Source organism: Suricata suricatta, chromosome 7 (assembly GCF_006229205.1).
Source record: "Suricata suricatta isolate VVHF042 chromosome 7, meerkat_22Aug2017_6uvM2_HiC, whole genome shotgun sequence".
Taxonomy (NCBI): Eukaryota; Metazoa; Chordata; class Mammalia; order Carnivora; family Herpestidae; genus Suricata; species Suricata suricatta.
The window spans coordinates 75,262,166-75,276,232 of NC_043706.1; the positions used below are offsets into that span (position 1 = coordinate 75,262,166).

The following is a 14,067-nucleotide window of genomic DNA, read 5'->3' on the forward strand; positions in this document are numbered from 1 at the left end:
TTGCTCTCTACCCTGATAAACTAAACCAGTGGTTCTCAAACTACAGCATGTATCAGAATCATGGAGAGGGCTTGTTGAAACACTGATTTATGGCCTTCATCCCCAGAGTTTCTACTTTGTAGCTCAAAGGTGGGGCCTAAGAATTTGTATTTCTAGCAGAGTCCCAGGTAATGCTGATGCTGCTGGTCTGAAGAGCATCTTTGAGAACCACTTGAACTGGACTGAACAATAAACTGAAAAGTTTATTGTTTCCCTTACCTTGTTTTTTTAAATTTAGAATTAATCTAAATTCTAACTGAAAACAAAGGATTCATATAATAATCCCCTGACCGGACTCAAAGCATTAAAAAAACCTTCAACTCCTTTAGAATTTTGGATCTTCAGTTTCATAGATACAGCTTTAAAACTATATGTCAGCTTTGTAGTTCATAAACTACATGGGTTTTTTGAAAGTGTACTTTCAAATTAAAAAATTCAGCTGACTAAACCATATACATTTGTAGAAGCTTCACTAGGAAGTTCAAGCTAAGGCATGACGTTAGAAGGCCATATAGAGCTGATAAAAGACTAAATATTCTGTGCATTCTTTAATTTCCGAGTAGTCTGTCCTGTGGATGATTGTTCTGTGCAGCAGAGTACGCTGCCAAAAGGCGTACTCTTAGAGTTAACAATCAGGTGTTTCGATGCTTAAGCATAATAGGCCTGCACAAGCTCCCAATAATGCAAACTTCTGATGACTCCATAGCTTTCAGATCCTGTGGTAGAAGTTTAACCAGATAATCTTTTCTCTCTTTTAATCTTTTCTCTGTTTTGTTTATTTTTGAGATAGAGATCAAGCTTGGGAGGGACAGATAGGGACAGAGGATCCAAAGGAGGCTCCACACTGACAGCAGAGCTTGAACCCATGAACAGCAATATCATGACCTGAGCCGAAGTCAGGCACTTAACCATCTGAGCTACCCAGGCGCTCCTACCCAGATAATCTTTAAAGTTTCTTTTGACTCTAAAACACTATGATTTTATATACTTGTTCATTAAACAGATTGGTAATTTTTTTTCTGACTAATTTATTTAGATTCCTCATTAAAATGTTATTTTAGAACATCTATTTAATTGGAGATAGGTAAATTATTACTATGGGTTTTAGGTGAAATAGCAGGAGCTGTTACTGCTTATATTTTTACCATGTTTTTGCCTCATACTGTTGGTTTAGTAATCAAGGTTTCTGGGGTTTTTTTTAACATAAACCTTTAATTTATGAAACAATATTTCATGAGAAATTAAGCTGTCAAAGTGCCTTACACAGAACTTTTAAATTCTTCATAATTACGATTTTTATTACTGCTTGTGCCTGAAATTTTGTTTCAAGTCCAATATTAAGGAGAGCTTTGAAGAAGATTGTTGCCTCGTATTTGCATAATTATTATCTGATAATGAAAAACACTAGGCCTTAAAACACTGGAAGGGTTTTTTGAATAGTGAGAAATTCTTTTTCTTTTCATGAGCAAATGTTTTGGAGATATTAACAGCTTTTTCCAATTAGTAGATAGATTTTATGCATTGTCTCATTTTGAGTCACATCCACCACATATGACAGATGTTTTTATCCCTTTGTATAGATGAGGAGAGTCACAAAATAATTAAATAACTTCCCTAGCTAAAGTGTCACAATTAGTAAATGGTAGCTCTGGCATTAATACCCAGACCTGACATCCTAGCTCACACATTTTCTGTGACACTTCACTGAAGAATTAGTATAAGGTGATGAGAAGGTGCCTGAGGTTCTATGTTAGTGTTTGAAAAATCGGATGCGGGCTTTTCAAATACTGTGGCGAGTTGACAGTGAAGGTGATTTGTAGAAGGCTTAGAAAACCACGTGGTGTGAGGCGGCTTTGGCCTTCATAATTAGGTAGCCAGGTGTCACGCGGCCCTACATGCTGCTGTTCAAATTAGAGAAAGGGGACATCCGCCTTCTCCCCACCAAATATATATGGTTGTGTATTTTGTACATATTTATATATACACACTTTATTTTCAAAATACTTTTTTTAAAAAGCAAGTCTCAACACCATATCTCAGGTTAGGTCCATTTTAATCCTCTTCTGACTACACCAACCACACCCTCTCTATTACCAATAATAATTTGCTGTTCATGTTGATCCTGTCTTGTCAAGAAGTTACATTATGCTCAGTATGTTTAATAAATGACTAATTCCATGTATTTCACATAAGAAAATCAGTTTATATATTTTTATTCAATTCTCCCTTAAAGCTATTTGGCCTGGTTTCAGCCCTTAAAGAATTCAACTGTATGCTATGTAGAAAACTTAGACTCAATCCCTTACCAGTGACAGGCAAAGTTTTATTATTCTGACTTCTTAACATTTTATGTCTCTATTTCCTCTGTGACCAGCTAGATTTTAAATCGGTTGAGAGTAGGAAGTAAGTCTTGGACTTCTTAGAATTGAAATGTTACTATTAGAAAGATGACCTGATTCAGTATGCTCATTTTACAAATGAAGAACTGTAGCTGAGACAGGAAGTGAAATGTCTAAGGTCGCAGACCACGTTAGTGGTAGAGCAAGGATTTCTTTTCACCGTTTAGTATGCTTTCCATAGTGATTCATGAACAAAAGGCCCAGAAATACTTCATGAGTTTGGTGGTAACCTGCCTTTCACCTACCTTTACCTCTACTTCTTTCTATTTCTTTTGACAGACAGGGCAGGAGGAGGGGAAAATCTGTTAGGAAAAATAATAAGAAATGAAAAGAAGAAGATGATGACTGGAAACAAACTACCGCGTGTGATCGTAGGAGCTAGGCTCTAGTCCGGTGGCGCGGCAGGCATGGGCAGCGGCAGTGTAAACCCTTCCTCACGTGCTGCCGGTCTGAAGTGCGCGGAGGGAACGCGGAGAGCAAAAGGCTGAGGCAGATGAGAGGAGGAGCTCTCGGGCCCCCCCAGCGCTGGGAGATAGCTGTGCTTTGGCACTCTAGTAGGTAGCTGTCGTGACACTGAGAACCAAACGCTGTCCGCCAACATTTCTCCCTAATGAGAAAAATCATGCTTCGTTCTAGCAAGATGATAGCTAAGAAAATGCTGTATTCTTGGACAGCAGATACCTCTTATTCCTAAAATCCAGTGTCTGTTTTGCCAGCCTTTAATATCAGTGAATTGATTGAAAAGAACAAATTATAAAAATTTACAGCCATTTTTGCATTCTTCCAATCTTCTTGGCATCACTCTTCACCTCATACATAAAATTCTGGACACAAAAGTGATAAAGACTATGGAAATTAGAGGAGAATTGCAAAAACTAAGCATCATGGCAAAATCTATCTGATAATATTTTCTTTACCTATATATATTTCAGTTTTACATAGGCATTGGTTTCCTCTCCAAAGAAAGTAACCAGCTCAGTAAAAATAGAGGCCTTGGCATGTAAGAAAACAAGAATACATGAATGATTTTTGACCAAATGACAGACAGGGTTGATGTGATTGGAGATGGCTGATTTTAAAGGGTGTACTATACATTGACTGACCACCCACAGCCTAATGTAAATGTGTTTTTTTAGGTCCATAGTGGTGTTTTTTTTTTTTGAAACCTGAGTCAACATTTAAAAATTAAGACATTTTACATTACAAATTCAGACTTCCATCTTTTGTTGAAAAAATCAGTAAATCTGGCCCACATCCAGCAAGACAATAAGTGGTTGCTCTTATTTAGAAGGGAGACTGAGGGGGCGCCTAGGTTGCTCAGTCGGTTAAGCATCCTGCTTCGGCTCAGGTCGTGATCTCACAGTTTGTGGGTTCGAGCCCCACGTCAGGCTCTGTGCTGACAGCTAGCTCAGAGCCTGGAGCCTGCTTTAGATTCTGTGTCTCCCTCTCTCTCTGACCCTCCCCTGCTCATGCTATCTCTCTCTGTCTCTCAAAAAAATAATTAAAAAACAAAACCAAAAAAAACTTAAAAAAAAAAAAGAGAAATTGGGCTTAAAAAAAAAAAAAGAAGGGAGATCGAGTATGTTTTGGCCTCCATTCATTAATACACTTCCTCCTCATTCAGCCAAGTTTTTGAGGGTCTCCTGTGTGCCAGAATAATAAGCTAGGTGCTGAGAATACAGGAATGCTCAAAACTGGCAAAAACCTCTGCCTTCATGGAGCTTACATGCTATCGAGAGAATTAGGTAAACTATCTGTTTTGCTACGGAAAAAAAGAGAATATGAAGTTCAGTGTGCATGGGGGGTTGGATTGACATTTTAAATAAGGATCTTACTGAGAAGGTGAATTTTGAATAAAGACTAAAGAGAGTTACAGAGCTTGCGATTCAGGCATCTGGAGGAAGGGAATTCCAAACAGCAGCGAGACAGCAAGTGGAAAGGACCTGAGGTTGGAGTGAGTCTGGGTGTTTGAAGAGCAGCAAGGAGGCCGCTCTTGAGCATTTGATATCAGAGAAATATCTTTCTGTTTGCACCTCTTTACCAAAGATCAGAAAAGACCATGAGGTCTTCATCTTTCAAGAATTGAAGAAAGCATATCTCTTTGGAAAAAAATGAATACTACAAGGCAAAGTGTATCTCTGTTGAAAAGAATCATCCTAAGCACAATTATGAAGTAAAACAGTGGCAGCTATGACCAGTGTATAACAGAGACACCAGACACAAAATTTCGTGAATGGAAAATAGGATTACTATTTGAACAGTCTTTGTTTTTACATGTGCTGTAGTATGATGCTGCTGTAAGCATTAAGTGGAGAATTTTCTTAGCATCAAAACCTGTAAAAAGGTATTCATAAAGTGCAGTAAGAATTGGCCTGGATAGAGGCGCCTGGGTGGCTCAGTCGGTTAAGCCTCCGGCTTCGGCTCAGGTCAGATCTCACGTTTGTGGGTTCGAGCCCCGCATCAGGCTCTGTGCTGGCAGCTAGCTCAGAGCCTGGAGCCTGCTTCTGGTTCTGTGTCTCCTTCTCTCTCTGCCCCTCCCCCTCTCATACTCTGTCTCTCTCTGTATCAAAAATAAATAAAACATTAAAAAAAATTAAAAAAGAATTGGCCTGGATAGATAGAGAAGCATTTGCATATATATATGTATCTCAGTAAGACAAAGGATTTAGAGGATAGGTTACATGTAGAAAGTTAATCATTTGGATGTTTTCTGCTGCAGCTAATAAGAACACAGATGTAAGTAACAGTGTTATCATCCATATGTAGAGAGTAGATTCCAGAGTCCATTTATAAGACAAAGTGGGATGGTCAAAATAACCTAATTCTTGGAAATCCCTTAGAAGGATATAACAGATTTCTCATGAAGTCCAACGTAGCTAGTTTTATTTCCTGTGTTGGAACCAGAACTCCATTTCTTCAGTTGAGCATCGGATGAAATAGTATGCTGCGTTATGTGAACAAAACAAAACAAAACATGTTTTAAATGCCCAGAATTCCACTGGGTACAGGGATGTAATCACAGAGAGGTAGAAAGGGACTGATACCTTCCCGGAGTAGAGCATATGCATAATCCACCTCTCACCCTTACCCAAGGCATAGTTCTTAGATGTGCAACATTGCACTCGAGGTATAAAGTGTTTCTGTTTTCTCCTCCAAGTAAATTCAGTTCGACTGTATCACCTATTACTTGTACATGCATGTACTCCACAAAGCACAAGAAATAGGTAGTGCAGGAAGCATGACGTGTGGTTATTATTCAGTAATAGATTCCTTTCTCTCCAGAATACTTTTCTTTGTTTAAAAGCTCTTCAGGCATACATTAGGCAAACAGTGGCTTTATGCACTCTCCATGTTACAATATAGTAAAATTAGAATTGAATGTACTCTCCCAGTGGTGAGTGTTATGATAGGAGACCTCGATTTTTGAAATTACCAACTAACTCAAATACTGGGAGGAAAAACACTTTGATTCTGAAAGCTTTTTCATTTGCCTTGTGCTTTCAGGTAATCTGTAGATTGCTGATGAAGGAATTGATTTCTAAGTGCATTAGAGTTTAGGGAAATATATCCGATTTGTTGCTTTTTATGGGTTAGGTTTGCTTGAGTCTATTCATATCTGAGGTGTTATTTTCTGCAGACTTGACAGCTAGATATTACTGGGGGGAAGACCCCACCCTAGCAGGTAAAGTACTTTATTTGACTTACAGAGAAGAAAAAAGTGTGAAGACCATGCCACAGATCATAATCTTTTTAAGGGTTGAACAGGATGAAGTAGTTGTAAAAGTATTTGAAGTCTGAAAAATACTTGGATGTTGATAGAATGTAGTGTGTTAAAATCGTTTCCAAACTATTCCCCCCCCCAAAAAACCCTTTTGAATCTGAGTTGTGAGATTAGTCATCCCATCAGTTTCTTAAGATATTGTCTCTCATATTATACTTGTTGGAGTCTTAAATTCTAAAGCTTGATGGCTTCAGATTTCTCTTTTTCATTTTTTCTTAATTAGTAAAGTGAATAAAACCAGTATTAGAAATTCTCAACAGAAGGCAGGCATTTATCAGAATCACCTATGGTGTTTCTTTTTTGTTGTTTTTAAAACATTTTTTTTAATGTTTATTTACTTTTGATACAGAGAGAGACATAGCATGAGAGGGGGAGGGCAGAGAAAGAAGGAGGCACAGAACCGGAAGCAGGCTCCAGGCTCTGAGCTAGCTGCCAGCACAGAGCCTGATGCGGGGCTCGAACCATGAACATGAGATCTGACCTGAGCCAAAGTCGGACGCTCAACCGACTGAGCCACCCAGGCACCCCAACCTATGGTGTTTCTTATATAGTCTTTCTTCCCTTTGAAACACAATTCTGACTCTACTTTAAGAGAAGCATAAGCCTTAAATGGAACCTCAGCAACTTAATGATTGGGCTCCATGGTGATCACCTCACTACCGCACTTCTGATGCCAGCGAGGTAGAGGGTGGTTGGCTTACCCTGCTGTGGCACATACCAAGTGACGGGCACAGGCAGGTATCGAACAACATGTTTTTTGCACACTTGTATTTTAGGGAGCTAAGTTATAATGGCAATGCTGTAGATAGAAGGAAACAACAGGACTGATTTTGGTGTGTGTAAAATATTGCCAGACTTGATACTAAATCAAAAATACCCAGCCTTTAACCTGGATTCTGTGTGCCTTACTAATTTTCAAAATTAAGAAAATTAATTTGTAATTCTGCATCTTTTCTCATCCGTTTTCCAGGAATTATATATATTTGTGAAGTAGATTTTACTATTCTTTCAATTACTGACTTACACATTTATAATGTATTTTGTGATTTTTAGGAGGAAGTACAATCATTACTAGAAAACTTACATGTTTACCATACAGATTACTTCCTGGTTTTGAGATGTCTTCATCAGTTCACCTCTTCGCTTCCTAAGTACCCATTGGGTCGACAGGTAACCAGAACTTACTTCCTCATTTGTAATCTCTGCTGTAGGAATATCAGTAGTTTCTTGCTTTGATTTCAGCAGCATTTAGGCATCAGAATTTGAAATGGATCCAAATCATGCACCGGGTGCACAATCTAAATCCATTCCAGCTGTACACATTACTGGTAATTGAAGCAGTATATTTTGTTCTGATGGCTGCAGCTAGAAAAAACCACATGAATCCTAGCGGTGTTGCTTTCCCTGCAAATGTATTTGTTCTAAGGCATTGTAACTTTTTTCTTTCACACTTCTTTGTCATGTCCTCTCCTTATCAAAATGGAAAAAAGAATCTGTTTGAGAATGCTTAATGGTTAAGCTTGCATTAACAGCATTTCTGCCCCGGCAAAATGATGCCCCACTGGCCTTTGTGTCATACCCTAAACCTGTGAACCAGCTAGAGAGTGGATGATAGTGGAATAATTCTGTATTCCTAAGTATTTGCATCCTTAACAGGATGCAACCTAACAGGGTTAGGTACCTGGGTGGCTCAGTCAGAGTCAGTTAAGCATCCAACTCTTGATTTCGGCTCGGGTCATGATCCAAAGTTGAAGGATTGAGACCCATGTCGGGCTCCAGGCTGAGCGTAGAGCCTGCTTAGAATTCTCTCTCTCCCTCTCTCTCTGCCCCTCTCCCACATTCACAATCTCTCTCTCTTTCTCCCTCCCTTCCCCCTCCCTCATAAGTGAATATATAGATAAGTAAATAAATAAAGGTTTAGAGAACAAATATAAATACATAGGAATGATTTATGAAATGATTTCTGCCATTAAGCTTTCTTTTTAATAATCATATATCATTTTTATTATTTTCCTGTTGCAGTATGATCAGTATTATCAGGCAGTCCCAATATAGTCTCATTTTGTCTTTATGTTAATGGTAGTCTTATAAAGCCTGACCTATGTGATGTATGCCCAATCTGTTGTCCTCTAAAGAAAAGGATTGTTTTTAATAACAGTTGGGTTTTTTTTGTCTTGACCATTTATTATCATGTCAAATGAGCAGTGTGTAACTTAGTATATCCCTTTTGGTTCCTCACAAGTGTACTTTTTACTTACAGATCAGAGAGCTGTACTGCACTTGTTTAGAAAAGAACATATGGGATTCAGAGGAGTACGAATCAGCCTTGCAGCTGCTGAGGTAGCTTTGGTTTTTTTTCTGTCTTGTCTGCTGTAAGCCTGCCAGTAAGTAACCCCTTTCTCCAGGATGTTGCCTGCCAAGGGGTTTCTGAGTAGCCATGCTTTGTCTAACATTTGTATATACCTGAAAGATAAGTTTGGTTTATGGTGGTTTTAATTTAGCAACCATCCATTTCTTTGCCAATTTGACCTTGTTTTTGAACTTGTGGGGGTTTTTTTTCCCCTAGAGAGAGAGAGTGAGTGGAGGAGAGGGGCAGAGGGAGAGAGAGAATCTCAAATCGGTTCAGTGCTCAACCTGGAGCCTGAATTGGGGTCGATCACACAACCCTGGGATCCTGCCTGAGCCAAAATCAAGAGTTGAATGCTCAACCGACTGAACCACCCAGGCATCCCGAACTTGTGCTTTTTAAAGTAAAATGAGTGTTTAGTCCAATATTGACACTACCTGAGGAGGGCTTAGGTATGGATAATTTTAATCTTGCCAGCTCGATGGCATGGCAGGAAAAGTAGGCATGGAAGGTGAGCTCACCATGGCCCTGATCAGGATGGGTGGAGGAGCAGCAGCCCTTGGTGAAATGTGTCCTGTGAAGGAGGTCACTGCTGAACTTGAGGAGCAGTGGTGAGGAGGCAGTGGCCTTGATGCCTTACCTGATCTGAGCTGGCCCTGCTCTCATTTCACTGGAAATCATAAATGTATCTAATATTATATAAGTAAGACATCTTGGTGTTATTCTCACATATCAGAGATCACTCACCACCCTGACAAATTGACCTTTTAAAATTATAATCATCTGTTTTTCTTGGTTTTACTGATATATATGGTGACTTTTTAGTCTTCTGTAAAAATAATGACCACTTGGAAAATGAGGAAAGGAAAACCAAGTGTGAGTTAAGTTTCTGCACACACACTTATAATTTTCCTCAGTGAATATAAATGCTTATATGAAAATATAAAGAAGTCTGAGAACTGAATATTTATTAAGTCTTGGTTTCCTCTGGGCCCACAAGAAAAGAACAGATGGGCACAGTAGGAGGAAAATTCACATTGAAAGCACTTTAGGTCCAGAGACTTAATAATACAAATGTTAGTGATCTAGCAGGTGCAGCTTAAGATAGGAAACTAATTTTATGCTATCTGGAAAAATAACTCCCCATGGAAACTAGATTGCCACTGAAAAGCTCTGTTTTATTTCATTTTTTTCAATGCCAGTAAGAGATTTCTGTGTACTTATATATGTCAACTGAGACTTCGTTTGCTTTCTATTCAAGTCAACATTCCTATCTCAACACCCAGTTGATTCTTGCTGAGTTTCCTCTTTAATCTTTGTGACTAGTGGTTGTCTTCCTTTTCCAGTTGAGTATTCTCAAATTCATAGATTTCTTTGTCAGGGAGGGGCTTGCTTTTTTCTTTCTACATTTTTCTGGCATTGGTAATCTTGGGATATAAGGGTCAAGAATGCCAATTCTAAACTAGGTTAAGGAAACATGAGCAGTAATAGTAATGGTGACAGTCGTAACCACTGTTTGTTTATAAGCGTTTGCAGTGTGTCGGGCACTGTGTTAGGTGGCACTTTCAGTAAATTTTCTGTTTAGTACACAAGTATACCTTTGTGGCAGATACTATTATCCATACTTTACAACTTAGGATACTGAAGCATATATAGGGCTTAGAATTTGTTTGAGATCTCTTAGCTGTTGATGGAACCAGAATTCTAGTCCAGATCTGAGATCACAGCTATTGTGCTTTCCAGTATTCTTGCTGAGATCTAAAGTATGGACTTGGGGGTCTGAGTAAAGCAGAAGCAATAATAGAAAGTGAAGTTTCAGTTATTTTGCTAAACTGAGGTCAGTAACATAGGAATATAAAAAGAACTAAGGAAAAAGTATGACAGGTGCAGCAAGGACAGGTTAGAGTCTGGGCACTACAAAATCTGGGAATCTCCAGAATGGATTTCTTTTCCCTTTCGTGCAGATTAGATGTAGATAGGAAGTCAAGCACACTTCTCAGTTTAGGCATTCTTAGTAGGAATCATCTGAATTTAGGAAACCAGACATTCCCATCACCTGTCTTCAAATGATTCAAGTGATGAGAAAAAATAAGCTTACAATGCTCACTGAATGTCACTTAGGAAGAAAAACGAAGGTACTGTGGAACATAGTCTAGAAACATTTCCAGTTTGACTTTTTTTGTTAAGTTCCTTAAAGGCAGTATTTCTCTTGAAAAATCCCTTTTATCTGGAAACTGACATGTTTAAATGACTATAGGTCAACTTGACAAAACATTTTGTGATCACTGTAAAGTATTTAATTTCTAATATTTGTATGGAACCACAACAGAATAGCTAACCAATCTTGAGAAAGTGTACAGATGGGGAGGCATCATCTCTCTTGATTTCAAGCTGTATTACAAAACAGCATGGTGTTGACATTAAAAAAAAAAAAGAAGACACATAGATGAATGGAACAGAATAGAAAGCCCAGAAATAAATTCATAAATATATGGATAGTTTATGACAGAAGAGGCAAGAATCGATCATAAAGAATGGACAGCCTCTTTAATAAATGGTGCTGGGAAAACTGGACTGGTGTTTCTTAAAACCAGTCACAAAAATCAACTCAAAATGGATTAAAGATTTGAACACAGACTTGAAACCACAAAACTAGAAGAAAACATAAATGAAGCTCCTTGACTTTGGTCTTGGCAATGATATTTTGGCTTTGATACCAAAAGCAAAAATAAATAGGTAGGACTTCATCAAGCCAAAAAGCTTCTAAATAGTAAAGGAGAAATAAAAAAATAAATAAATGGTAAAGGAGAAACCATCAACAAAATGAAAAGGCAACCCATCAAATGGGAGAAAATATTAGTAAGTTGTACATCTGGTTTAATATCTAAATACATGGTTTAGTATCCAAAATATATAAAGAACTCATACAATTCAATAGAGAAAACAAACAATTGATTAAAAAATGCGCAGAGGATCTAATCTAAACAGACATTTTTCCAAAGAAGACATACACATGGCCAACAGGTACATGAAAAGATGCTTAACATGACTAGTCATGTTAGAAGAGAAATGCAAATGAAAACCTTAATGAGATACCACCTCACACCTGTTAAGAAGCTGTTAGCAAAAAGTCAAGAAATAACAAGTAATAATGAGGAATACTTGTGCCCTGGTGGTGGAGCTATAAATGGGTGCAGTCGTTATGGAAAGCAGTGTGGAGATTCTTAAAAACACTAAAAATAGAACTACATTTGACCATTCCACTTCTAGGTATTATCTGAAGGAAATGAAAATGCTAACTCAAGATACTAGTACTCCCATGTTTATTGCAGCCATTCACAACAGCCAAGACATGGAAACAAGCCAAGTGCCCATCAATGAAGGAATGGATAAATAAAAATACACACCCACACACACACACACACACACACACACACACACAGTGTAATACTATTCAGTCCTGCTATAACACTGAACTCAGATACCAAGAACAGATTGCTAGTTGCCAGAGGTGGGGGTGGGCAAAATGGGTGAAGGGAGTCAAAGAGTACAAATTCCAGTTAATAAAATAAAGAAGCCCTGGGGATGTAATTGAACATTGCTGATAGAGTAAATCTTAAAAGTTCTCATCGCAAGAAAGAAAATGTATAACTATGTGCAGTGATGAATATTAACTAGACTTCTTATGGTGATCATTTCACAGTATATACACATATCAAATCATGTACACGTGAAACTAATGTTATATGCTAATTATCTCCATTTTAAAGTGTATTTACATGGTGTTTGTGATGTGGGAAAATGTCAGATACTCATGAGTGGAAAAAGACAAAATTGTATATCACAGTTATTTTTAAAATGTATGCAGCAGACATTGATATGCATGTGGGGAGCTTGCAGGTATGCCTTTATAAAAGGTTGTAGTTTGACATGAGTACCGTGGTTCTGCACGTCCTCCGTAGCCTTTCTTCTTGCAGTCAACCTTTGGACATGAAGACCACATCCCTATACAGGATATGAGTTGGTTAATTTTTTACTCAAGCATTTATTATTATATAAGAGTATATTTAACTTAAAATACCATTTGGGAACTGAAAGTGGCAAAAATGGTGCTAACCCAGCAGTGAGCAAGGTGAGTACACTGGGCTTTTTGTGGTCAGCTATGAAAGACCTTAAGTGGAAAAATCTACCTTCCTATTGGAGAGAATTTCTAAAAAGCCATCTAGAAATCAAACACTTGACCGAGCATTTTTCAGGCTTTTGAATTTGGAAAAACCTTGCTTTGATAATAAGGTTTTAAGGGTATTGATGAAAGTCTTAGAGTCCTCAACTCACAGGAATATGATAGATGAGCTGGACCCAAAGAGGACTGCAATTTCACATCAGTAGCCATGGCGTGCTATGCAATGGTTCTTGGATTGAGAGTAATGAAAAGTGTGCCTCTCTTCTTAAGGGAATTTGTATTGCCCCTTGCCCATCAGTTGGGAATTACTTATCTAGGATTATCTCATTTTTCTTCCAAATAAGGAAGCCAAAGCTGAAAACACTGAGTGACTTCTCTGTGGTTGGCAGAGCTGGAATTTAAATCTGAATCTTCAAAGTCAAGTCTGTTTTTCAGCACTATTCCAGTTATTTGAGAGGTAGTATAAAAGGTAATTTCTGTGGGTTTGTGGCCAGCAGTCCATGTTCGGAGCACACCTCAAATGTTAAAACAAACCAGTCAAACAAGATTCTATGGCCTCAAAACCCCCCCTCCCATTCTGACAGTAGGCATCTTGGCGCAGAGTATAGACATATAAATGAAAGGAACCACAGTGTCTAGTCTGCTTATCCCAAGTGTAACCTCATGAGTTTGCTATACAAACAGATTTATACATTGAAGTTGATTGATAGCTGAAGGAATTTAAGCTGAAAGAAATTACTCTAATTTCTGAGTGAGGCTTTTGAAAAAGTTAAACAGTAATATATTAGCAGGTCAGCTCAGCTTTCATTGAGTTAAAAAAAAACATGACCTAAGTAATAATACTAACATTTGATCACTTTAGATTAGTTGAAAGAGACTAGAGATTTGGAATTGTTTCCTGAATTTGCAGATCAGCTTTAGGTGAGATTTAAAGATCTAGTTATGAAAAATAGCACAGCTCCACAGTTAATGAGATGCTTCCTAAATAGCATAATTTAGCTTTTGGTGATCTAAATTTGTCCATACAGAAGGTGTATGAGACCATACAGTTAAAATGTAATTTATTTCTTAGAACAAGGATTGCCAGTCATGAATCTGCCTCATGCCAGGTCCTCCACAGGCATCTGCACACTTGTGGTAAAATCAAAGAACTGAATTGTTGAAGCTCATTCAATAGCAAAAGATGTTGATAGTTGCCGTTTTTAAAGTTACGATTTTTCAGGCTTTAGCATGCATAAGAATCATGCATGTACTAAATCATCATGTGCACTAAACATGTATACTTTTGCCGTCTCACCAGTGATTCTGAATCTTTTAG

The 14,067-nt window shown here is 38.0% G+C and overlaps 1 protein-coding gene across 3 annotated transcripts in view; it reads left to right on the top strand.

The window, feature by feature from the left end:
- Window positions 1–14,067, top strand: part of ORC3 (origin recognition complex subunit 3) — a 64,365-nt gene that overhangs the window by 31,902 nt on the left and 18,396 nt on the right. For all 3 annotated transcript variants that reach the window (XM_029944738.1, XM_029944739.1, XM_029944740.1), the window contains 2 exons: window positions 7,273–7,389; window positions 8,480–8,559. In XM_029944738.1, coding sequence (XP_029800598.1) covers window positions 7,273–7,389; window positions 8,480–8,559 — 197 coding nt within the window. The remainder of the gene's footprint in view (window positions 1–7,272; window positions 7,390–8,479; window positions 8,560–14,067) is intronic.